The sequence below is a fragment of the Zerene cesonia genome, chromosome 9 (genome assembly GCF_012273895.1).
Source record: "Zerene cesonia ecotype Mississippi chromosome 9, Zerene_cesonia_1.1, whole genome shotgun sequence".
NCBI lineage: Eukaryota > Metazoa > Arthropoda > Insecta > Lepidoptera > Pieridae > Zerene > Zerene cesonia.
Window position 1 is genome coordinate 2,985,097 of NC_052110.1, and position 25,583 is coordinate 3,010,679.

A 25,583-nucleotide genomic window follows, 5' to 3' on the forward strand; every position below is an offset into this window, starting at 1 on the left:
TATTTTCTAGTTTTTAGTTCAATTTGCAATAAAACCGTGTATTTTTAGGTTTTTTGAAATAATAAGTCTAAAAAGTATATCAACATTTTATTTATTTAATATAAAGTACAAAATCACTCAAGTAGAACTTTATCAATAGTATCATATACTTTGTCTACTGTCTCTTCCGGCAGAGGATCGATAATTTCAAACTGAAGATCGTACTGTTGGTCAAGCCCCATATAGCTGTCGCTCATTATATATATCGTATAAATTATCCGACCTGAAATAAAGGGGTTACATTATTCATGAACAACGTGAGAATTTGGGTTATAAAAAAATAACTACGCGTTGTAATAGTTGCATGTTTGTCTGGCCTTGTTTAACATAATTATTGTAAGAAGTAAATCACTCATAACTAGTACAGTCGTAAGATCAATGGAAAGAATTTACATACATAAATATATCTTTCTCATTTGTACACTTAGCGGAAATATAACATAAAATTATAATACACTGTAGTGTACATATATAGCCTGTCACTCAGTGAAGTTGCAGCTTTCTAATGGTGAAAGAATTTTTAGAATCAGTCAGTTTGAGTTTATCCATTACAAACAAAAAAGTTCTTCCTCTTTATAATATTAGTGTAGACTAGCTGCTCCGTGCGGTTTCACCCGCGAACGAACCCAAAAGCAGTACGAAGTATTTATATAGCTCATATCTTATTCTGCTGTTTATGTTATATTATTGCAAAGTTTCATTAAAATCTATTTAGTAGTTTTCGCAAGCTAGAGTAACAAACATCCATCCATCCATCCATCCATATTTACTTTTTTTGCGTTTATAATAATAGCAGGATATTGAATGAAATTACCAGTTCTCGACGGAGTATAAAAGGTTATCTGAGTATTCCCTTTAGCGGGAGCTCGTTTCAGCGCATGCAGTTCCCCATACTCTATGGTCCCGAGGGTAATGAACCAGCCCTCGTTCTTTGAGCGCGGGAACCGTGGACATATCACGTTGTTCGAACTACCACCGCGACGCTGCATTTCTAATAGAATTGTGTATTCCTGGTCGAAAATTATGAGACAAATAATTGGTTAGGAAACTTTTAGAAACTCTTGTATTCCTGTGGTTTAATAAAACCACATAGGAATAGTCTAAAAGTATCTTATTCCGAAAATAAAAGTAGGAATTATTATGAAATTCACATTTAGATATAAATGGATAAAATCTGGGATGTAAATTAAAAGACATTATTTAATAATATTTGTTTTAATTTTATGTTTCGAATGAAATTAATATGGTATGTATTATTTAACTTTTCCATGACCTTCAGTAAGGTTAGAATATGATCACAAAGATCATTAGGGTTAATAAAATTATAACGGTTACCGACTGTTCCTATTAAGTTATCATTAAATAAGAAAATTGCATGTAAATAACTATTTTAATGAAATATCCTAACAACAACATTTTCTACTTATAGAAAAAAAAACTTCTTTTTGCGTTACATTAAGAACCGCGTTTGCGTGTAAGAATGCATTTTATATGCAAGTCTTAGAAAGATGAACTTATTTAATCGTCTATAATCTAATCGAAGTAAAACAAATTCTTCACACTTCATATTGATACATACCCGAATATATATGTAGATTAAATTATAATGCTACTAACTACGCTCCGCGGTTTAACCCGCGTAAGTCCGTATAACGTAGGAACATCGGGATAAAAAGTTGCCTATCTGTTATTCCAGTTGTCCAGCTGTCTGCGTACCAAATTTCATTGCAATCGGGTCAGTAGTTTTGCGTGAAAGAGCAACAAACACACACACATCCTTACAAACTTTCGCATTTATAATATTAGCAGGAGTAGGATATAGAATGTAGTTTATGTAATTATACTGTATTAAATATTTAACAAATAATGAAAACGCCATCAAATTGTCAGAACTAGACCAAATTTTAATAAGACCACACGAGAGATACTTACTTTCAAATAAAGAAAAAAATCATCAAAATCAGTTCGCCCAGTCGAAAGTTTCATGGTAACAAAGCAAAAAAAAAATAGCATTGATGACCTGTTCGTTTCTTTGAAGTCGGTTAATAAGAAACATACCTGATCAGCATGTAACGGGGTCCATTGGTCCTTACGTTGCGGCTGCTGGATCCGCTTATCTTGCTCGCAGTCACTCTCGAACCAGACACCACGGACGTGGAACTTGATGTCGAGGGTCGGTAGATCTGTTATCACCTTTATTGAAAAAAAAAGGTATATTATTGAGAAATTTTTAGACAATAGAAAAAAATTTATCACGAGGTGGGGATTCGAACTCGCGTTCAAAAAAGGCGAAAACATGGAAGTGTTGAAATAAAAAAAAAACTATTTTTACCTTAATACGATTATTTCTACTATTACCCATAATATCAATATGTACGGTTGATAAATAATAAAAAAGCAATTTAATCTTCGATACCAATAATAACAGATAGAATAGGAACCTATGTGAAAGACTATAACTGGACTATTTGAAAATATCAATTTACTGTACGGTGTACAGGTAATGATTGTAAAAAAATTCCTTCAGCTTAACACAACTGCTTTAGGTAAACATTAATATTTACTAAAGTAAAGAATGTCAAAAAGAAGAAAGGAAAGATTATCTGAATGGCTAAAGTCTGTACCGAAATGTCACTAATCATAAATAGATACAAAACCTTGTAAATCTGTTCAATTTGTCCCTCCTCGAACTCCCGCCTCAAGTACTTGGCCAGCACTTCGTAGTTCCTCATACAAGTGACCTTCAACCCATTCAAAGTGTTGCAAGGTTTATTCATATCTTTGGTCATACTGGAAAACATATATAAATGTTGCGATTCTATATGGGGTAGAGTGGTCAAGGGCGAGTCGGCCGGCCAGCGAGCCTGCACTATACTTTGCATGAGCATCTGGCAACACAGACAAACGGATAACCAGCCGTTCTCTGCGGATGTATCTATCATCGCCTGGAAGAAAATTTTTTAAATGTTTCAATATGGTTTGTTTGTGGTTATTGTGTTTGGAGAAAAATATTTTGATACCTTCTAAGTTAATTGTCCGTGTGATACATTATTGTATATTTTTTCAATAATTTAACATAAATTAAAATTTTACTTGATCTGGCTCACTAGCTGTGCCCTGTGGTTTCAACTACGTTTTACATGTTATATATAGCCTCCTCTCTTAAACCTTAATATATAAAAAGCCTCTGTCATGATGTATGTTCCCAATGAACTCTTCACCAACTCAACCGATTTTGATAAAATTTGGCATTTTATGTGTAATTTGGTCCAATTTAAGATATTTTTTATTTCGCGTAATTGTTCCAATAATTTATAATCTTAATATTTTCATTTATTACTCAGTCTATATAACACTAGTTTTTGTTTTCAAATCGGACCTAGAGTTTCAGAGATAAGCACGATCAAACAAACTCAGCTTTATCATAGAAGAATAGATACAATTATTTCAATAAACCATAATCATTAATTATTGAATTATTGACAAATTAAAACATTCTTATTTCCAATTGTAGTTGGTATAAGGATTTAGGTGTAATTTAATATCACTTTATGAACATAAAATGTAAAAATTCAGATTTCAGAAAGCTTAACAAACAAAATAGTTCCGCTTCTTATAATATCATTATCATCATCATCATCAGCCCATTAATGTTCCCACTGCTGGGACACAGACCTCCTATGAGGGTTCAGGCCATAATCCACAACGCTGGCCAAGTGCGGGTTGGCAGATGTCACATGTCGTCGAACTTTTGATTCTTGGACATGCCGGTATCCTCATGATGTTTTCCTTCACCGTTTAAACAATGGTCATGTTATCCACATGTGCAGATAAAAATATAGTATACATATATTCTCACCTGAATAATTCTTATGGTTTGATCCAAAACCGACTTGGTATCAGTGAGATAGTCAGTGTTCGGTAACTGCAACCTTGTGAGATGTGCTTGTAGCAATAAGAACGCTTTAACGTGGGACGAGTCTAGCGACAATGAGTCTACCGGCAGACGGCATTGTTGCGATAATTCTCTGGAAATATTTGGTGGATATATGTTATTATTTATAACTTTTATACAGGTTGTCATGTCCCTGTGTTACTTGTTATCTACAAGGATCAAATCACACACACACACACACTCTCTCGCTCTCTCTCTCTATCTCAACTCCTTTCGTTTTAAAGGGCTTCAAGCGAAAAATAGCTTGCTTTTAATAAATAACAAATTTATCGGAAAGCGTTCCGTATCAGCAGGGCAAGTTTTATTTATTTTATTTATTTATTATACTTTATTGCTCTGGAAAAATTACAAATTGAGACTTATTCTAGGTGACATTATTACAAATGGCGGTCTTATCGCTAAATAGCGATTTCTTCCAGACAACCGTCATTGTGTTAGAAAGAATGAATATATATAAAATTCTCGTGTCTCAATGTCAGTAACCATACTCCTCCGAAACGGCTGGACCGATTCTCATGAAATTTTGTGTACATATCGTGTATGTCTGAGAATCGGTCAACATCTATTTTTCATACTAAAATGATATGAGGCACAACAGCGTTTGCCGGGTCAGCTAGTAACATCATAAAGTAAACGTTTTAGTAACTTTATTACAGGAACAATTACAATATGTTTTTTTTATAGAATTCAATGCATTTTTTTTAATTATTTTTTTCTTATGTTACATTTGGCAATGGAGCTGGTGGGACCCCGGGGGATGGTAAGCGCACTACCGCCCATGAACATTTAGAGAGGCATAAGGTCTATTGCAGACCTTACGCCTCTACAAATGGATTGCCGACTTTTTTGGGAAGGGATTAAGTAAGGATTGGCGATAGGAATAAAGAAAAGGACTGGGAAGGATAAAGAAAAGGATATGGGCATAATACAAATAAATTATATGTCAACAAGAGTATTTAGCAAAACTTACCCATTCAGTATATCTTCATTATGTCTAACAGGCAGGGTGGCGTATTCCTCGCAATCCGACAATATGCGCAGTAACGCGTCGAAATCCAGGTCGCCGTGCAGATTGGCCGTGAAATGCGCCATCGTTTTGTAGGACAGATAATAATACGACGCAATGCGCCCCATCCACGTGCAATGTACCGTTCTTTCGTCCTGAAAAATGTAGTCACTCAAATGGTGTCAAAAAACTATAACACATTCTATAATTATAGAAGTTTAAATGTCTTATTTGCTCTTATACAGAGTATACGTAAGTAAATGATTTAATCATAATTAAATATAAACATGCTTATTATATAAACTCATGGAACTATTATTTTGTCACCGATTTTTGATAAGTGTGCGAAGTATAAAATTAAATAGGGACGTTTAAAGTATTTCGAAATCGAGCCTAAAGGAGTCGATTATACATTAGTCTAATAAAAACGTGTTAATAAACAAATCAAAGGAAATTAGTCTCCCCGTGACCACGCTCGCTGTAAAGTGTTTGAAACGTCGGGTTCATAATATAATGAATAAATCGCCTAGAAAAACCGTTAAAAAGTCTTTAATTCCAAATCAAAGGAAATTAGAGTTAGCAATATTACTATGAATATAGTCGTATCAGAAACAATTAGTTAGTAAGAGATTTTTACATTTCATTTTTTTTATATGTCGAGATATAAATTTCTGGCTTTCCGTGGCCCGTGGATTCGCTTGCGTAGTCAAGGAAAATTCCTATGAGAAACAGGTCTATCACCGCTGTGAGAAGTAGCCTATGCCTATAGAGTGACTATATTTATCTTAGTACTAGCGGTCCGCCCCGGCTTCGCCCGTGGTACGGACCAGTAATTCCAGAGATTAGTGCGTTCAAACAAACAAACAAACTCTTCGGCTTCATAATATTAGTACAGATTAGGGATTAGATATGATATTTAAAATACCTCTTCAATTTCTACACAGCTAGCATTTATCAGGGCATCTAGCGAAGTTTGCACCAGATTAGACAAATAGTAGTTTATGTCTTGTGGCTCTAAGCTCTCCAGATTGTAGTATGTGGGGTTCTTGAGTAGTCGCCGGAAGAAATACGTCCAAGTTAGGTAGTCCAAGATATCCTGCTTTGACTGTACAGTACCTAAAATTAAAATTGACAAAGCTATGGGACTGAAGGACAATTGAGTTTATAATGATACGATCTAAGTAAAATGACTTTACATTGACTTTAGATATTTTAAATATGATATTTGAAAATATGAATCATTAATATAAAATATTCAAAATTTCATATACGAGCTGTAGAACACACACTAAGAGCTGGAAGCATCTTCAAATAATTATATTCTACAAAAAAAGGCACCGACGTCCCTCGGATAGTTAGGGCTGGAACATATGAAAATGGAAATAAATGGAAATGGAATCATAACTCCAGATTCTGAAATACAAATATATAAATAAAGCAGAATCACGCTGATCGTTTGAAAACCCTTGGAGTTATGTATAGTTATTAAAGGTATCCCCATTGAATTTGCCTGGAAACACCGAAGATGGTAAATCATTCCCCAGGTGGGTTGTTCTTGGCAAAAAATGCCGAGAGAAGCGCACAGTAGTAGTGCGCCACGCATCCAGGTGGCGCGGATGATATTTTAATTTGAGGCGTGAGGTGCGGCTATGGATGGCTATGGCTATATTTGCCCGCGGCTTCGCACGAGTTAATTCGGAGTAGTTTAAAAAATGTTATTAAACTTATAAACCTTCGTCTTGAATCACTCTATAAAAAAAAAAAAAAAAACATCAAAATCCGTTGCGTAGGTTTAGCATACACAGAGATATAGGGACAGAGAAAGCGACTTTGTTTTATACTATTTAGTGATACACTATACACACACATTCAACTAATGTTGAATAAGAAATGAAGAAGTTTTCAAGTTTCTAATCACCTAAAATCTAAAGGAAATGCTCTATACAGAAAGATAACGTACCAGCTACAATCTCAGCATTCAAATGGTCCGCTAATACTTGCAGTAAACTCGACTCGACCGGGAACGGTTCGTAAAGGAATTTCTTGTAGAAATTTTTCTTTTGATCATGAACCAGTACCACGGCTACTCCTTCGTTATCGTACTGAAATAGATTTATTGAAAATTTAGGAAAAATTTAGGCAATTTCATCATCGCCTAAATTTTGAAAATGCCCAACATTTATTATTATATATTTATAATACGAGTATAATGCAAAGAAAAGTGTTAACAATTGATATAAAAGCAGGCAGTTTTTACATCTTCTGCACATGTTTTGTTTGGTTATCTAAAATTCAAAGATATTAATAAAAAATACGTCAAAAAGTATCAAATAGGCTATCAGCACCCTATTGTAAAAAAAAACTACTTGTTTTAAATTTTAACGAATTTTAGAGCGATAGAGATTTGAGTTCCTGGAAATTTAACCTTGATTATTTTTCAGTAGAAATAATAATTATAGTCTACCTGAGGTCTTCCAGCTCTACCCATCATTTGCAGCACATCAGTTATGGGCATATCGACGTATCTCTTTTGCTTTCCGTCGAAATATTCCGTTCCCTTAATGACTACCAGATGCGCGGGGAAGTTAACGCCCCAAGCCAGTGTTGCCGTGCATATTAGAACCTTATTGAGAAGAAAATTAGTTTCACAGTTGAATTAGCATACTCAAGCGGAGACAAATATTTTAAATTTCAGTATTTTCTTTAAGAATAGGTGAGGTTTTAATTATGATCTTAATTTTGGAAGAAAATATGGTCTTTTAAAAATATGTGAATGCTAGTTTCACAATTTTTCTTTAATCATCGTTATATATGATTTTACAATGTACTAAAAATACCTGAATTTTCTGATTAATGAATAACTCCTCGACTGTGGTTCGGTCTTTTTCATGCAGACCGGCGTGATGTATGCCAATACCGAAGGCAAGGGTTAGTTTGAGGTTGGAATCTCGAATGTTCGATAGAATCAATTCCATTTCCATTTCCTGCATGTGCAGCCACTGTTTCGGATTGTCCTCTGCTGCTAAGTACGCTATTAGATCTAGCGCTGTAAGCCTGGATAATTCAGAAATCTTGTCAATGAGATTAATATGCCTCAAATCAATCGTAAACAAAACGTAATCAAAACATTACATTACGTCTGCTGGAACAATTGGTATTTCACAGAATTCAAATTTGTATCCAGTCCCTCATCTTGTTATAAACGAATACAGTCACTTCTGATATTATAAACGTTAAAGTAACTTTCTTTCACGCCTAGACTACTCAAACGATTTGGATGTAATTTACTTAGATAGTTGCATTTAGATAGTTTGAGACCCGAGAAAGAGTTTTAATCCCTTAAATCCCACGGGACCCAGAACTATATGCGTATAACCATGAGACCGTCTATATTGCCCTTTACTGCGAGCGAACCCGCGGGCTTTAGTATAGATTACGATATTATGGTATTTGAGCAACACCAGCCGAGTCTGCCGTCTAAGCGGATCCGCGTGCAAGAGTATAGTTTGCGATATGAAAGCATCACCAACCGAGTCTGCCGCCGGCTGGACACGAACACGAGCGCGGGCGCGGCGGGCGAGTGCGTGCGGATCGCTTGGAAGGTCGGCTTGTTCATAGAGAGCATGCGCGGGCAGTAGTGCCGGCCGGGGTGGCCCGATATGTGCACCTGGTGGACGACATTGTATGGGCTAATGAAGTTCATAATGATAGCAATGTGGGAGTCGGGCAGGGAGGGGAACGAATTGGGAAATATTCGCACCGGGGAAGTATCACACCCCTACAGAAGACCGGCGTGAAATAGTAGCATGCTATTGTGTTACGTGTGGTGAGTGGGGGTGGGGGGAGAGCGGAGGCCCGTTTCTTTTTCGCACCAGTTCCAGTTCATCCTCCAGACGTCAATACTTTCCTTGTCCTTTACAACGGTGGGGACAAAAGGGGGCAGCGCATCCGCGTAAATTTATGGGCGGTGGCGATCGCTTACCATCAGGCGAACCATCAGCTCAGTTTCACGAAATTAGTGCGTTCAACTAAGCACACAAACAAACAGACATACCTAGTGTGCGTAGGGAATAGCGCCAATATGTGAACAGTTTATAGTTAAATAGAACTGCACATAATAGGTTCAAATAAATGAGTATTAAATATGTTTTGGAGTGAAAAACGTATATCTGTTTGTCATAATCTAAAGTACCCTACATAAGATACAAATCAAAAAGCTTAGTTTTCTAGCTAAATTTAAAAAACAATTAAGCCTATCACTAGTGCATTTGGTGAATTGTAGATGAACTTACCTCCAAGGGCACAGGTCGCACAGAAGGTCTGAAGTTATACAGACCCATTTCACCTATATTGAGCCAGTTGGCGAGATCCTTGGCGTTAGCTAGAGCAGTCGATAAACCAATGATACGCAAACGTCTTGATGTATGTGATTCAATGAAATTCGTTCTGTAAATATGAATTAAAAGATGAATGAAGAAATCTTCTTTTTAATTAATTTAAAGGGCCAATAACAATTACGTGGAAGTTTATTTTCTAAATTTACTTTATTAAAAACGTACGCTTATTCAGAGTAGTGTAATGGACGTTAGTACATATTTATTTAAATCTTTCTCTTGTAGTTTTAATGATCTAAGCATACATACATACATACACAGGGACAGACGCGTGAAGCGACTCTGCTTTATACTATGCAGTAATTAATAAAACACCATAGAACATATTGTTATCATAGTAAAAGCTATCATTCTGTTTATGAAATTTTATCTAAACGTGCCTATTCTCCAATATATTCATAATGGTTCTTTCTAGTCAATATATTAAAACGATTGGAGGTACACAAATACGTATTAAACTCTATCGCAATGAACATAAAGACCAATTTACCTCGACACGATGACTTCCAGCACCGGTCCCCTATCTTCACCCAGCAGATGAATCTCATCAATAACGATCAACGCAACATCCTGCACGTAGTTTCTCGTCTGCCACGAACGACTTATGCCGTCCCACTTCTCTGGCGTCGTTACTATCACTTGGGAGCTCTTTATAGCTCGAATGTCGGGTGACACGTCACCTGGTTTATGATATATAGAATGTAATTAGTATTTTTAATTCTGTTTGGTTATTTATAATGTATCAGTTATTTTTCATAAATTGGTATGAAGTTTATTTTCCGCTTTATTGTATAGTACGAATTAAGGAACTTGTGGGGAGTGAAATTGGTTTATTTAAGTGGCGTTGTTGTTCATTTCAGTTATTTTTTTGTTTGATTTCGAATAGAGTTTTTAGGCTTGGTGTGGTTTGTTTGTTAAGTCTTTGTGTCCTTTTATTTTCATTTTTTTTTATTTGTATTTGTATTTTGTTTTCTTTTAGCATTTGTTATTATGTATTAGTATAAATAAAGAGTTTTTAATCAATCAATTAATCAATTACGAACTATCGCTAAAACATCAATGATTATGTCTGCCTATGAACCATTAATTACCTGTCAATTCAACAACATTCTTTCCAAGGCGCTCTTGTAGGCGTACTTTCCAATCTTTTATTCTTTCTTTGACGAGCGCCTTCAATGGAGCGATGTATACAACCTGTAACATATTATGATATTGTCAAACATTATGATTCTAATTTATTTAAGTTTCCTTTTCTTCATCCTTCCTAGTCCTTTTTTAGTCGTTCCTTCTTTCCAGTCGTTAATCCTTTCCTTATCCCTTTCCCCTTTAAAGTGTGAAGCGCATTCGCAGAGGCACTACCTTTGCGGATATTCATGGGCGATGGTGATCGCTTACCATGAGCCGAAACAACAGCTAAGTTTCCCGCAGTTTTGCTGTCAGCATAAAAAAACTGAAATTGCCATATTCCCTTCCCTTCCTTTATGTTACTTCAGAAGAATCGCATCAGTCACATATTCCTTTTCAGTTACAATGATCATAAATAATTTTTCCCGCTAAAACAACACCACACGAACAACTAATTAATTAATTCAACTCACTTTACATCCAGGATACTGATTAAACACCCTAAACATGGCCACTTCAGCGACGATAGTTTTTCCGGAGCCAGTTGGCGCGCCCAATAGTACGTTGTTATCCGTGTGATACAGACAGTGAAAAATCTGCGTTTGTATCGGATTGAAGTGGGTGAAGTTGTATAGCATTTCGTATGATGGGTTATTTAGAGCTGTCACTGGAAGCGGTTGTAGTTCCAGCAGATCTGAAAATGTGAATAATAATAATAATTAATCATTATTGATTACAATAAACGGGAGTTGGCGGAACGTATCCGTTTTTTCATACTTCTCATTGCTATAGTCGCATCGTCAATATTTTCCGTATGCCTTACTCAACACGTGGTGATGATCGTTTACCAGGAGGCGAACCACCAGCTCGGTTGTCCGCTCTGACGTCTTAATCTATCCAAATTTCAGTGTGGGAAAGCGTAACCTATATATTATAGCTCTATATAGCTCTTTATTATTCTCACTCTGGAATTAGAACGCTTAAAGAGCTCACGGTGACCCCCTCGACCAGAAAAGTGCACTGATCAAAAATAAAAACATCTTGTATGTTAATTCTAACTGGAATTTTAAATAATATGCATAATACTGAAACGTATCAGCTTTATATACAAAAAAATTATTTATATATTCCGTATTAAAAACATACCTGTATGCGGTGGATGGGTTTCTGGTAGAATTAAATGTTGGAAGGTGAGTGGTAAAACGCTCTCCGATCCTAGCCACCTGCAATTATAAATATATTAAAATGAAACTCTCAGAAGTGTTAACGCAATGGGAACATTGTAAAATATAAATTCAAGTCTATTCATATTTAATGTAAATGTCAGAGAATTTTACCTTTCAGAAGTTGCACGAATGTAGTATTGCGGAGGTAAAGGTTCTGATATTGGTATCGTGATAACTAGTTCCTGCGGTTCATTTGTGATGACCTGAAAATCGATTATTGGAAGGAAACAATTATTTCAAATCACTTGTACTTCGTATAGATAAATGTTTTAGAAAATAACTTTTTAACTTTAATTATTATATAACATTTAACGTTATTAAATCATCAATCATAGTCCAAGAAAATGGGTAGGGTAAATGCGAATTTGAGATTAAAACTTGAATTTTTGATATAATTTACTTTGAGGAATCTAAAAACGAACTGTGCAAGTTTTTTTTAAATTCACCCCCGAGAAGGGGTGAAAAAAAAAAATAAAGTCGTTTTTTTGAAATTTTGGCGAAACCGTAAGTGTTAGAAAAAAAAGTTTTAAATAAAATTTGTAGAGCGTAAAATTTTACACAAAAATGTTTCTATGACTTTTTTTCCTAAAATTGAAATTAACTGAGATAGGGTAGTTAGAAGGTAGGGGATGATAACTGCAACTTTAAAAAAGTTAAACCGATTATATATATTATAAATTATAATATATATAATCATATCAATATAATTATATATATAATTGGTTTAATTTGAAAATTAAAAATTTCAAATTGTTATAATTTTGTTATAAACAATTGAAAACATTTTTTTTTTCTCTAGGATCAAAGTTTATAATTATATAAGTAATTTAATTAAAAAAATATATGAGTTTTATCAATTTTTCAATAAGTTATGATTTTTTAAAGTTGCAGTTATCATCCCCTACCTTCTAACTACCCTATCTCAGTTAATTTCAATTTTAGGAAAAAAAGTCATAGAAACATTTTTGTGTAAAATTTTACGCTCTACAAATTTTATTAAAAACTTTTTTTTCTAACACTTACGGTTTCGTCAAAATTTAAAAAAAACGACTTTATTTTTTTTTTCACCCCTTCTCGGGGGTGAATTTAAAAAAAACTTGCACAGTTCGTTTTTAGATTCCTCAAAGTAAATTATATCAAAAATTCAAGTTTTAATCTCAAATTCGCATTTACCCTACCCATTTTCTTGGACTATCAGATGCTTTTCTTACATATAAAATATTACTATAAGCATTACGGAATCAATTTTTTTAATTAATGATAATTATCTTAGTGATAAATTAGGTAATTTGCAATAGAACCTTACCTGTTTTTTAGTGATAAGGAAATATTCATGATAATACATAATGTCAGTCTCTGGATCCTCGACCCATATCCAAAACGCTTCAGGCGCTTTGCCGTGATATTTGTCGTTCCATCTGAAGAAGTAACACAATATTTTTAGATGATTTTGTAATTTTATATGAACCATGCACTACACGTCTCTAATATTTAATTGTTCTGGGGAGTAACCACGACGTTTTTTAACAGTACTAATTCCATTGTGGAAAAAAAACACGAGCTGGTAGGTCATTTTGCCTCTCTGAACCTGGTACTGCTTTAAGAAGTCACGTTAACTAACCAGCTCATATTAAATACAAAATCAGTACAATATTTTGAGGCAATTGCAAGACATGTTTAATTTGTTTTTATTATAAAATACTGGTACCTTTTGAGAATTGTTTGAATTCTAATCTTTTATCTCTCTGGGAATTGTTATGTATTGTAGTGATTCTTCGGTTTATAAAGATTTTCTTTGTTTTTTGTTATTAATAACTTAATACTATATAAAGAGTCTTTTACAAATACATTACACTTTTACAACATATTAACTAGTATAAGCTTATACATAAAAGCCAAACTCACTTAAAGTTAGGCGTGATGGTGAGTCGTATTCTCAAAACCGTTCGTGTTATGGGATGGAGGCTGGCTTCCATTTCCAGCAGTGGAAACTCATCAGCGCATTTCTTAAGGTGACGAGCTGCTTTAGGATTTCGCAAAAGATCACCTGAAAATAGAAATTTTCCTAAAAAAGACCTGCTAAGAGTTGTTCGCAATTGGCGTAAAATATCCAGACGAAAAATTGATGATTTTAATATTTTTTAACAATACATGCACTCAAAATATTATATTTTTTCATATTCATATTTTTTCATGTCGATTGAATAGGGTCGCATTGTTGTAAATTAACTTATATTTGTTCAGTACTTGGAAAAATAATGTTTAAAGAGTAATAGAAAATAAATATTTTAAAAATATCACTTCCAACTTTACATAAAATTGAAAGAAGTAATAAAAAAAATTATTTTCATATAAAAATCAGTCCGTACCAACTTCCTTCCAATCCATATCCCTTATTTGATCAGGCTTCAGCATGGGATACTCAATATGCCTCAACACCTCCATCGGGAAACAATTAAACTGCCGCATATCACTGTAGAAGTCCCATTGTTGCAATTCTAACATTTTTGCCATCTTCAAATACAAGCCGGCCATGTATGCGTTGTTCTTTCTGAGCGTTATTTCGAAAAGCGCGCGAATTATACGTACTGCATTCTAAAATATAAAAGAATTTTTTTTTATAAAACTAATATGTTTTAAAATTAATAATACGATAAGATTTGCTTATAGTTAAAATTTTTAAACAATTTTCTATTTAAATTAACATCAAAATAATTGCATTTGTTTTATTTAGGTATTGTACAAAATAAAAATGATGTCAGTTCAAAATAAAAACCCGTCAATTATTATCATATACCTGACTAATATAGTTCAAATCAGACTGTAATGAGGATTGGTTCACACGCCCTCTAGAGAGATAAGTCTGCAACAAAATGTTTATCTTCCAATGGATGTCCTCTGGTGCGTCTTCGATACGCAACTCACAATATTGGTCCTTCAAACTCCAAAGCTCTGTTAACTCTTCTTTCCGGACCTGGAAATAAATTTAATTTATGATTTTCCATTTAGTTTTCGTTACATATAGAAGACTGAATGTTTAATTGATGTACCTTTAATATGTTTTTTTAAGTAACAGTTTGTTTTTATAGAAGAAATATTGGGAAAATGTCTATGAATCACTCACTTTAAGCTGTTGAAAGTCAGAACACCTAGTCAACATTTCCAGCACGTAACCTTGCGTCATAGACTTGCGGACCATAGAGTTGAACACCTCCATGGTTTCACACGTTATATAATAGTGACTCGCCGTTCTTCCCAGATCTGTTGATTTATATATCACAATTAATGTTAAGAACAGTTTTGATTAATTATAATAAGTAGCTTGTGAGTTAATAATAAGACGATAACCAGTAACGTCAGCATGCAAGAAATAAAGAGTTTTTTTTGTTATTTATTTTCGCATGTGGATAACATCACCGAAGCTTTTTCGATATGTTACATCTGCCAACCAACATTTGGCCAGTGTGGTGGATTGTGGCCTGAACCCTCATAGGAGGCCTTTTTTTATAGTGGGGAAATCTTGCATAGATACTTACGGCCCCGGGGAAGAGTTCGTGTGTTATGTCAGATCCTACCGACTAAAACCCCACTGTGTTTCGTCAAGCCGCGTAAGTGAAGGGGCAACGGGTACTTGTAAGATTCGTCCGCGCTCATAGGAGGCCTGTGTCCCAGCAGTGTATGGACTAATGATGATAAGGTCTAAGTAACGAAAATTTCAATATCGCGTTTCAGGTTAGATATATACCTGTGATATTAAGATCCCCGGTTCGCTCGTTGTACCTCAACATGTGAGTCTTGTCCAATAACATGGCCGCAGTCGTTATTAACTCGCGGCGTTTTGTTTCTAGCATTGGCTCTTCTTGTACGTCGCTGTATGTTAGACCGTATACCTAAAACGGGGAAAAATTTTATGACAAAAAAGAAATAGATATAGTATTTTCTTGTGTTTGCTTTTACGCGAGTATTATACATTTAGAAATTAAAAACTTTTTAACAGATTTTAAACAGAGAGTCTCCCCGTCACCACGCTCGCTGTAAAGTGTTCGAAACGTCGGGTTAATAATATTATGCATAAATCGCGTTTAAAATCCGTTAAAAAGTTTTTAATTTCTAAAAGAAATAGATAGTTTTCTTACAATGTTTGGAATTATTTTGTATAATGTACATGCTACTGCGTAAGAACACGAAAAATAACAGTTAGTTAACATTATATATGTCTCGTTGCCTTTCTATCCTTATATTCTTAGATAGTCATAAGCAGCGGATTTTAATAAAATTATAGATAATAATAAATACCTGTGGATTGATTCTCATCCGCACGAACAAATAGGTATAACTGAGCCATTCCACAGCTTCGTCGATATTTGTTACCGTCCCTAGAGCTACCTACAACATATATACACAAGTTATAACAAACAAAATAATTATTATATATTAAATAGGTATTTGTAAGAATATCTAATGCTATTACTTTGTGCAGATGTACATAGGCATTAGCAAAAAAAAATTTTTTTTTTCGTTTTTCCTCAGTTCAAAAATATATTTAAAGTCCTAAAAGGAACTATAACCTACACACTTAACTATACCTATTTAAATACTTAAACAAATTAATACGTAGATCACTTTGAACGATACGAGTATTTTCCATTACATTTTTTTTTATTTCACCATCGGCAAGGGAGCTGGTGGATCGCCTGGTGGTAAGCGCTACCACCGTCCATGAACGTCGTTTGCAGACCTTACGCCTCTCCAAATGGATTGCCGACTTCAAATTGGAAAGGGATTAGGAAAGGATGGATTAGAGGAATAAAGGAAAGGAAAGGGAAGGGTAAGGAAAGGGATATGGGCCTCCAGCTCTCCCACTCACCGAACGAAACACAGCAGTATGCTATTTCACGCCGGTCTTCTGTGGGGGTGTGGTACTTCCCCGGTGCGAGCTGGCCCAATTCGTGCGGAATCGTGCGCGACTACCACAATAAAATTCCTTATGAGAACAGTATAAATTCAACACGAACACACCTCAGCATTCAAATTATCAGCCAATAAATTGATAAAGTTGCTCTCAATCGGGAACTGATTCGTCATGGACTTCAAGTAGTGCGTCAGTTTATCGTGCGTTGTGATAATTATCCCCGTTCCAGAAGTGTCGAACTGTGGCCGACCCGCCCGGCCGAATATTTGCAACACGTCCAATATACTGAGGTCCACGAATGTACCATGACTCTGGTCGTATATTTCTGTACCCTGAAACATAATGTGTTTTATTGAGTACTAGCTACACGCCGCGGCTCCGCCCGGGTAGCGATTAATCATTATTGAAATAATACAAACTATCCTATCTTTTAAGTTGGATCAAACTGCACATGGTGTGCGAATTTGATTAAAATCGGTTATGTAGTTTAGGAGTCACGAAGTAATAATGTGATACGCAGTTTAGATATAGGTATTAAGATTAGCCCACCAATATGACTTTGTCTACATAAGAACCGTTGTAAGCGAAATTCTGTTAACAAATTTACTAATGTTGGCAAAATTTTCTGAAATTTTCAGTTCCAGTCAGAACCCCTATGTATAACTAGCGGTCCGCCTTGGCTTCGCCCGTGATATATAGCTATTTGGCCTTAGGTGAAGATGCAGCTTTATAATTGTGAAAAGAATTTTTGAAATCGGTCCAGTAGTAAGTTATGTGTATTACAATCATACATACAAAAACAGAAATGTTTCCTTTTTATTAGTTTAGATATAGGATTCAACAAATCTATACTAATATAATAAAGCTATACTAAACAAATCTACACTAATATTATAAAGCTGAAGAGTTTGTTTGTTTGTTTGAACGCGCTAATCTCAGGAACAACTCGACCGTTTTTAAAAATTCTTTCAGTTTTAAATACTCCATTTATCGAGGAAGGCTTCAAGCTATATATGTACCACGGGTGAAGCCGGGGCGGACCGCTAGTAATTAAATATAATAGACGTATATATTGGCCAAGATAACCCGATGGACATTGATAAATCATTATTGACTTTAAGTATTTAACATAATAAATTACTAATTGTAAAATTCTATACTCACTCTTATAACTACCGCATGAGCCGGCAAGTTGACACCCCAAGCAAGGGTAGATGTACACACAAGGACTTTTATGTAGCCCTCCGAGAAATACTTTTCTACCATATTCCTAAAGAAGGAAAAATCTATTAACATAGTTGCTAAAACCTTAAAATATTAGTCTTAGTTAATAAAAAATAATAAAATTTTAAGTCACCAATAGTTTTAAATAAATCCTACATGACATTTACCAAAGAACAAATTATATGTAAATGTTTATATGCGTATACAGTCCGTGTTATATATGAGAAAGTAATCATTCAAATAATTGATATATAATTTAATGTACTGATTTAAAAATTCATATGATGTATTTCTCTACGTTTAAAAAATTGCTAAAGAAATTACTCCTTACCTATCACTTCTCAACATACCAGCGTGATGACACGCAAACCCGCACGCAAATAATTCTGCTAGTTGCTTGTTAGGACTGCTGCCGATTGATTTTTTTGCCTTCAGGAATCCTGAAAATAAACAAATTTGTATTAGATGAAATACTTAGGAGCACATAGGAGAATTTTTTTATGTAAGGGTTGGCAAAGAAGCTTGCCAGATGCTAAGCGACCAGTTGCGCAAGTGGATTGCCAATTTCAATAGAAAAAGGTTAAGGAAAGGATTAATTGAGGAAATAAAGGATATGAACAAGATATGGAAGAGATATTTAAAGATAATCTTCAATATAGTCACCTCTATTCATTGTATCTATTTTCTTTGTATACTCTTTAGATAACCAAGTAAAATTACACTTGTCTGAAGGGTACTTTACGAATTTTTAATCATACGAATTTTTCTGCAACTTATGTAGACAATTAAGAACACTATGAAATGTATACTGAAAAACTGACTAAAATAAAAAAAAAATAAGGAACACTTCCAAGGATATTAACAACGCTTTGCCGCACCAAATTTGGAATCTGGGGAGTTTCATAATGTCTCAGAAAAAAAAATCTACAAAAGGTACACTTACCACCCGAGTCCTCCGGCTCGAAGTGCTTCAAGTGTCCCTTCTTCTGCGCCAACTCCTTCAGCACCATAGCGGTCTGGTGCGTCGCGTTCCGCGCGTGCACGAACACCATCACCTGGTGGCCCTTCTGCACCATGTCCACCGCTTTGTCGTAGCATATTTCGTTCATTTGTTGTATCTGTGAGTGTTTGGTAAGGGTGTTTTGGATATTGTTGAACTCCTCCTTGGTAGTGTGGTCAACGCGTGAGTTTAGTTGCTCGCTTGTCCACAAAGAAAATCGATTAGAGAAATAGATGTACATATATCATCTGCCCCATACATTGCTCGAGGACAAGGCACTTTATTGTATACATGCATTGACTTTATAACCTTGGCTTCGTCTGGTACTAAGGTAGAGAAGACAAGCACAAGGTTTTAACGCATAGCTCCCGTTAATTTAGTGTCTTCGGGATAATAACTATCCCATGCAACTATATCTGTACTAAACGTGATTAAACCGATATTTTTAATAAAAAACTGTTTTATATTTCTATTAATATTTAAATAATACCTGTCTTAAATGTGATCCTCCACCGCTCCCAATATCTTTTACTCCAATAAACTGTTGCTCTAATGGTACCGGTCGGAAGCGGGAGTCGAAGAAAAATAGACCAATGTTGGGATTCACTCGCAAGAACCTGTTAGTGGACAGTTTAAAAAAATACAGTACACAAACAAATATTTGTATAACCTAAGAGAAACCATTATATAGTATCCGAATATTTGTATATTTTTAATAAATATAAATGGACAATCAAAATTCCTACATTTTAAGATCATCTTGCGAACCCTAGACATATTGATTGAAAAAAGCATGCAATGAACATTTGTTAGACCATAGCATTTTTCATTTTATTACAATATCCATAACCATCCCTTAAAATTGCATTTTATTATATTTACCTAGCAACATCCAAATAATTAGGCAGTGTGGCGGACAGGCCAACAATTCTTATCATGTTCTGCGTGGACTCAACTTGCCGCAGCGTTCTGGCGACAATCGCTTCCACTATCGGCCCTCTATCCCCGTGCAGGAGATGCACTTCGTCTATGATAAGTAGTTTTACTATGGACGCTAGTTCTGTATCCGCTGTAAACAAAAAAAAGTTTCGGAGCTTTTTAAGAGCATTGTTAAAGTTCAGATAACTATTTATTTTCTTTATTCCGCTTCCGTTCATTATTTTTCTGTAATTCGGTCTAACACTTATAAAAATATTCAAACGTTTTTACAAGCCAACCTTTAGCTTCAAAATAAAGATTTTAGGGGAATAGGAATGCAATATATATGTATTACAAATGAAAAAACACAAGATTTTATAAATAATAGATAAGATAAGTATTAGCATAGGAGAATTCCACTCACTTGCTCCCTTCCTAGTAACAACATCCCACTTTTCTGGCGTAGTAACAATCATTTGGGTCTGTTGCACTTCAGTTTTGGTCAGTTTCATGTCACCAGTCAGTTCTCGTACGGAAATACCGAGCCCTTGCAGCCGTTTGCCAAAACTTGCCGTCATTTCTGATGCTAGAGCCTTCATTGGAGCTATGTAGATTATCTAATTGATGAATGAAGAAAAAAAATTTTCAGATCAATAAAGGTAAGGATTATATATTAAACAATTCTTAATGATATTTCTGATTATGATGCTATATAATTTTTTTTTTTTCCTTTATTGTTAGGGTTGCCTGGTAGAGATCGCTACCTAGCGATAAGGCCACCCTTTGCGAATTTAATTTAAGTTTTTTGTACGACTGCTAATTTTTTGATTTTTTACGCAATAAAGAATTTTCATTTCATTTTATATATAAAGTGTTTTTAAATGGATTTACCCATAAAATATTTTATAAAAGTTTTTCCTCTAATTTCACTAAAAACTATTCGTCAATATATAAAGCCTATGTAATTTATGTGACCATTCTACAAAGAATTGTTTTTACTATTATTATTAGTACTTGTTTAGATAAATCATTCGGAAATTAAGTATACAATTATGGCATAGCATTTTAAACGGACAAGTACTATACTGCCCATAAATATATTCTAATCTTAGTATTATTTTATATTTATTTCACAATTCAAACTTACCTTAAACTTGTTCTTCATAATGACATTGTTTTCGATGTGTTGTTTTATTTGATGCACCACAGTAAGTAGCGCTATGTTAGTTTTCCCGGCGCCGGTCGGTGCGCAAATTAATAGATTCTCATTCGTATTATAAGCCGTGTTGAATACCACTGATTGGATTCTATTTAACTCTTTTATATTTTCAAACGCCATTTGACCGATCTGGAAAGTATTTTATAATAATAAGAAGTCCAATAAGAAAAAATGTATAACAGTGTTTAATGTATTTTTTTGGATATTTCTCGTTTTTATTCAATTTTGGTTACTTACTTCATCCATGGCGGATATAGGAACACGTGTGTTACCAATTTCCAGAGGCGCAGGTTCATTTTTAGGAATTACGACCTCTTCATATTCTTTGTAATCTTTACGTACTGCATTTTCGGGAAGGATTAATTTCATTCCCGATACAAAACCTTAATAAAACGAAAAAAAGAAAAACTTAAAAACTTCCATTAAAACTATTAATGTCATAAAATAAAGATAAAAAAACTGGCACAAGAGATGATTTCATATTTTTTGTAGTAGACAACTCTTTTTCACAGCTTATACGAAATTTTACACATACTATAATAAGGGGTATTAAATTATATAACATAATTGTATAGAGAAATGTTTTTGTCATACAATTGCAGTAGGCATATAAGGTCCAGAATGTACATGGGACTTAGTGTATTCATATGCTGAATACATAAATGAAATATTGTTCCTTTTGATCTTAATTTTTACACTAAATTATGCTAATGTATACCTTTTTTTAATATCTCGGTTTAAACTCACCGGCAGAATTTTTAGCATTTATAGAGGAATCATATACATTGGGATACTGCACTTTAGTTTGAAAATATGATATCTTTTGTAGCACTGGATCTATATTATTTGCAGACCTTGATGTGGAAAATGGTACTACCGGTCTGGTGAGCTCAGCTAATCTGTAATGAGTTATACATTTGTATGAAGGTTCATGGCTACTTTGCAGCTTCTGAATATGTTTTGTATAACTGGACTATTAGTTAAAATGACAAATAGGCTATCAGGGATATTTTAGCACTATAAAAATTTATCATCAGGTCAGATCATTGAAAACATTTATTATAATCAAATGCATTTATAGTTTTACATTAAAATGTTGTTAAGTTTTTCGCGGTATATTTTAGAATAATGGCAGGATAAAACAGTTATATTTTTGTCTGGAAAAAATTGGTTCTAATCTTTATATTGCATGACATTGCTTACCTCTTAGCTCTTAGCTGGGCAACATTTATTTCCTGGTCTTCATCATCATCTTCAACTTTTTTAGCACTTTTTGCTTTCTTCTCTTCCTTTCTCACTAGTTTTGCCAACAGTTTCTCTTGCTCTGATTGTACCGATACTTGACATAAATATTGAGGCATTTTGTTTTCAGGCAGAAGTGCAGCAACTGTAATATTATTGAGACATATGTTGTATTTTAAACATGTGTTTAAATTACATTTTCATACACATTATTTAAATTCATAAACAAATGTTAATGTAAATAATAATTAACAAATAACATAATGAAAGTTTCTGTACTAACAAAAAATTTTTTGTAGAAATGTTTCAATGGAAAGAAAACAATTAAATAACTAATATAGTGCAAATTGAGTGAATTACATCCATAAGTAATTCTTTTCTAGAATTTTTTTTTAAATCAAATCATGTTGACATACTTTCTGCTATGCTGGGCTGTTGAGGTGGAGCTCGCAAACTATCAGTGATATCTTGCCGGTGTTCCAGAATTTCTTGAATGAACTCAAACTTGTCAAAGCCCAATAGCTCAAATAGATCATTCTGCATTTCATCATTTGTTCGCGGTGAATTAAGGAATGTTATAATGGATTGTAGGATATCTGCACTAGACATACCAGCAGAGTTTTCATATAATTCACCAACTTTGGTTTCTAACCAAACTTTGCCAAACTGCAATGTGCAAATGATAAATATTTGACTATTAATACAAACAAAATTGAAATATAAAAAAAAACATTCATTTTTTTATGATTAGCTGCCCACCAAAAACAATTGATAGGATAAGTCTTAAATGAGAATCAGTAATTAAGACAATGCCTACTTTGAATTGGGAAGGGATTAAGAAAGGATTGGCGAGAGGAATAAAGGAAAGGACTGGGAAGGGTAAGGAAAAGGATATGGGCCTCCGGCTCCCCCACTCACCGAACGAAACACAGCAGAATGCTATTTCATGCTGGTCTTCTGGGGGGGTGTGATACTTCCCCAGTGCGAGCTGGCCCAATTTGTGCCGAAGCGTGCTCGACTACCACATAACATTTACAATTAACTTACAGCCAGCCATTGAAATATCTCATCTAACAAAGAAATAGCCACACATATAGACATTGAAGCATAAATAAATGGAAATAGAATATTACTTTGGATTCATTACGTGGTGTAGCAGCCTGTACCACATTATTGTTTCGATTATCCGCTGCATATTTCATAGAGAAATCCTTAACAAATGAGCTGTCGGTAGCTGGTTTGTTTGTCAATTTTGGTAGATTTTTCTTTACTGGTTTATAAGGGATGTAATTGCATTGAATATGTTCACCCCACAGCTTAAGATATTTCTCCTCCTCTATATTTTCCTTTCTTATATATTCCTTGGTATCTTCATTGATGTTATTAGATATTTGTGTTACGATCTGGAGATATTGGATTATAGGTTAAAATAATACTTATTGGTACTCGAGTTTGGTTTTCAAAGAATTATCATTATTTCCCTGGATTGTGACAGAAAGTAGCTTTGTATATAAGCGATTATTCATTTGCACATATGTGCATATTATTTAGTGCATGGCTGTAAATAAATTTAAACCATAATTTAGGCTCTAAACAGTACCCACCACCCAAATTTATTATATTAATTTGTAACATAAGTATTTATATAAAAAAAAAAATTGTAATCTTTAAATTAGTTATTTAGTTGTACCTCACAAATCTTATTAGCTGTGGATGATTGAACACTTCCAAAGGTCTGTCTTAGTTGAGAAAGGTGTTTTAACATCACAATATCTTGGTCCAGGAACATTCTCAAGGTCATAACAGCTGCATCTTCTATAATTTCATCACTGGTGTCTCCAGTCATCTGTTTACATGCTTCTTTTAGTTTTTTCAGCAGATCTAGTGTTTCTTCTGGTACTAACTCATTTTGTTTTATATAATTGTAAATATCAGAGAATGATTTGAATCTGGAATCCCAAAGTTATTATTACTTTAATATGGATTGATACATAACATTAATTCCTTGAAATAAATGATTGATTTATTTGGTTATTTGATTTATAAATGCAGGTTTACAGTTTATATTTAAGCATGTATTATAAATGCATGGTTATTGAATGGTAAATCTTTTGCTTAGAATTTTGTTTTTACCTCTGAACGCTTCGCTTGAAAGTGTGGACATTTTGGGACTCCAAAGACGGCTTCAGACATCTTGGCTTATCCAACTGTGTATGTGCTCTGAGAGCTCTGGTTATCCGAGGAAGTTCCCTCATCTTTCACTTCTTGTTAATAAATGGTATCCTGAATACTTAATAAAATGAAAAAGTTTTCTGCATATTACATTTATATTGTGCAATAAGGGTAAACTAAATTTAATACGAGATAAAGTGTTATACGTGTCTGTTTTTAAGTGTTTATGAATGTAGTGAAATTTAAAGTAATATTCCAATTAAATTAAAGTTATATTAATTAGATAATTGATAATAAAATTGTTTCGTTACCAATTATATTGCAGTTTATATTAATTAATGAAAAATATTTTATTGCCTTATTTTCATTTTTATTTATAAAATATTTTATTGAATAGTGTCGGGTGGCAGCAGATGCAATGTTGATAAAATTACTGTCAACTGTCAAGTGGTGTCTGTCACTGTCAGTCAACATGATTGTAACTTTGACATATATACGTTCAGTAGTTTCTTTTTTAAATTATATAGCTTTACAATGATTAATTTGTTTAAGGCAGTACAACTTCATACATACGTAATAATGAAAATATATTTTGTTATTATACGAGTTAGTGTACATCAATTTCTTAAATATATATTTGTGTTCTCTCTTGACTGCTGGAGGCTGCGATCCCACAAACTTGAAGTTAGTCTAATCCCCCCCTCCTCAACCCGTCATACGTATCCATGAAATAAAAGCGACCTTTAAAATATAATATTTTTATTTATAACTGAAATCTAAATCGCCTTCAAATTATCAAAATTAGATTAATCGGGAGGCAGCTTTTAAATAGAAAAAGAAAAGAAATAATCGGTTCACACATTTAATAGTTGTGACGTAACGAACAAAAAAAACAGTCGAATTGATAATTTCCTTTTTTTGAAGTCGGTTGAAATACAAAGATTAAATCGGCGGTAAATAAAATCTATACTATGACGATTCGAAAGTGTTTGAGTGGAAATGCATATTATCCGAGATCCGAAGATACTATTTGAATATATAAGGTATCTATAATAATTATTTCTACAATAATAATACAAAGCTGAAGAGCTTTTGTTTGAATGCGCTAATCTTCGGAACTGTTCGACCGATTTCAGAAATTCAACACCGTT

The 25,583-nt window shown here is 34.0% G+C and overlaps 1 protein-coding gene across 2 annotated transcripts; it reads right to left on the minus strand.

The window, feature by feature from the left end:
• Positions 1-73: 73 nt before the first annotated feature.
• On the minus strand, positions 74-24,866 carry LOC119828943 (activating signal cointegrator 1 complex subunit 3). Of its 2 annotated transcripts, none has more exons than XM_038351272.1 (40): positions 24,744-24,866; positions 24,394-24,550; positions 23,951-24,209; positions 23,394-23,663; positions 22,677-22,926; positions 22,222-22,405; positions 21,766-21,917; positions 21,256-21,401; positions 20,947-21,147; positions 20,224-20,416; positions 19,764-19,950; positions 19,372-19,498; positions 18,825-18,999; positions 18,213-18,321; positions 17,822-17,927; positions 16,765-16,989; positions 16,042-16,131; positions 15,491-15,635; positions 14,870-15,006; positions 14,543-14,719; positions 14,115-14,340; positions 13,651-13,792; positions 13,052-13,163; positions 11,857-11,948; positions 11,666-11,742; positions 10,993-11,213; positions 10,486-10,588; positions 9,885-10,074; positions 9,293-9,446; positions 8,531-8,667; positions 7,838-8,054; positions 7,465-7,623; positions 6,961-7,102; positions 5,926-6,116; positions 4,965-5,155; positions 3,899-4,067; positions 2,697-2,984; positions 2,098-2,232; positions 854-1,049; positions 74-262 (listed from the first exon to the last, which is right to left on the minus strand). In XM_038351272.1, the coding sequence occupies exons 2-40, from the start codon at positions 24,513-24,515 to the stop codon at positions 114-116; spliced, it is 6,546 nt and encodes a 2,181-aa protein (XP_038207200.1). In that variant the 5' UTR covers positions 24,516-24,550; positions 24,744-24,866; the 3' UTR covers positions 74-113. The 2 variants fall into 2 exon arrangements, with proteins under 2 accessions (XP_038207200.1, XP_038207201.1); XM_038351273.1 differs by having other exon boundaries at positions 24,394-24,543; positions 24,744-24,797.
• Positions 24,867-25,583: the final 717 nt, after the last annotated feature.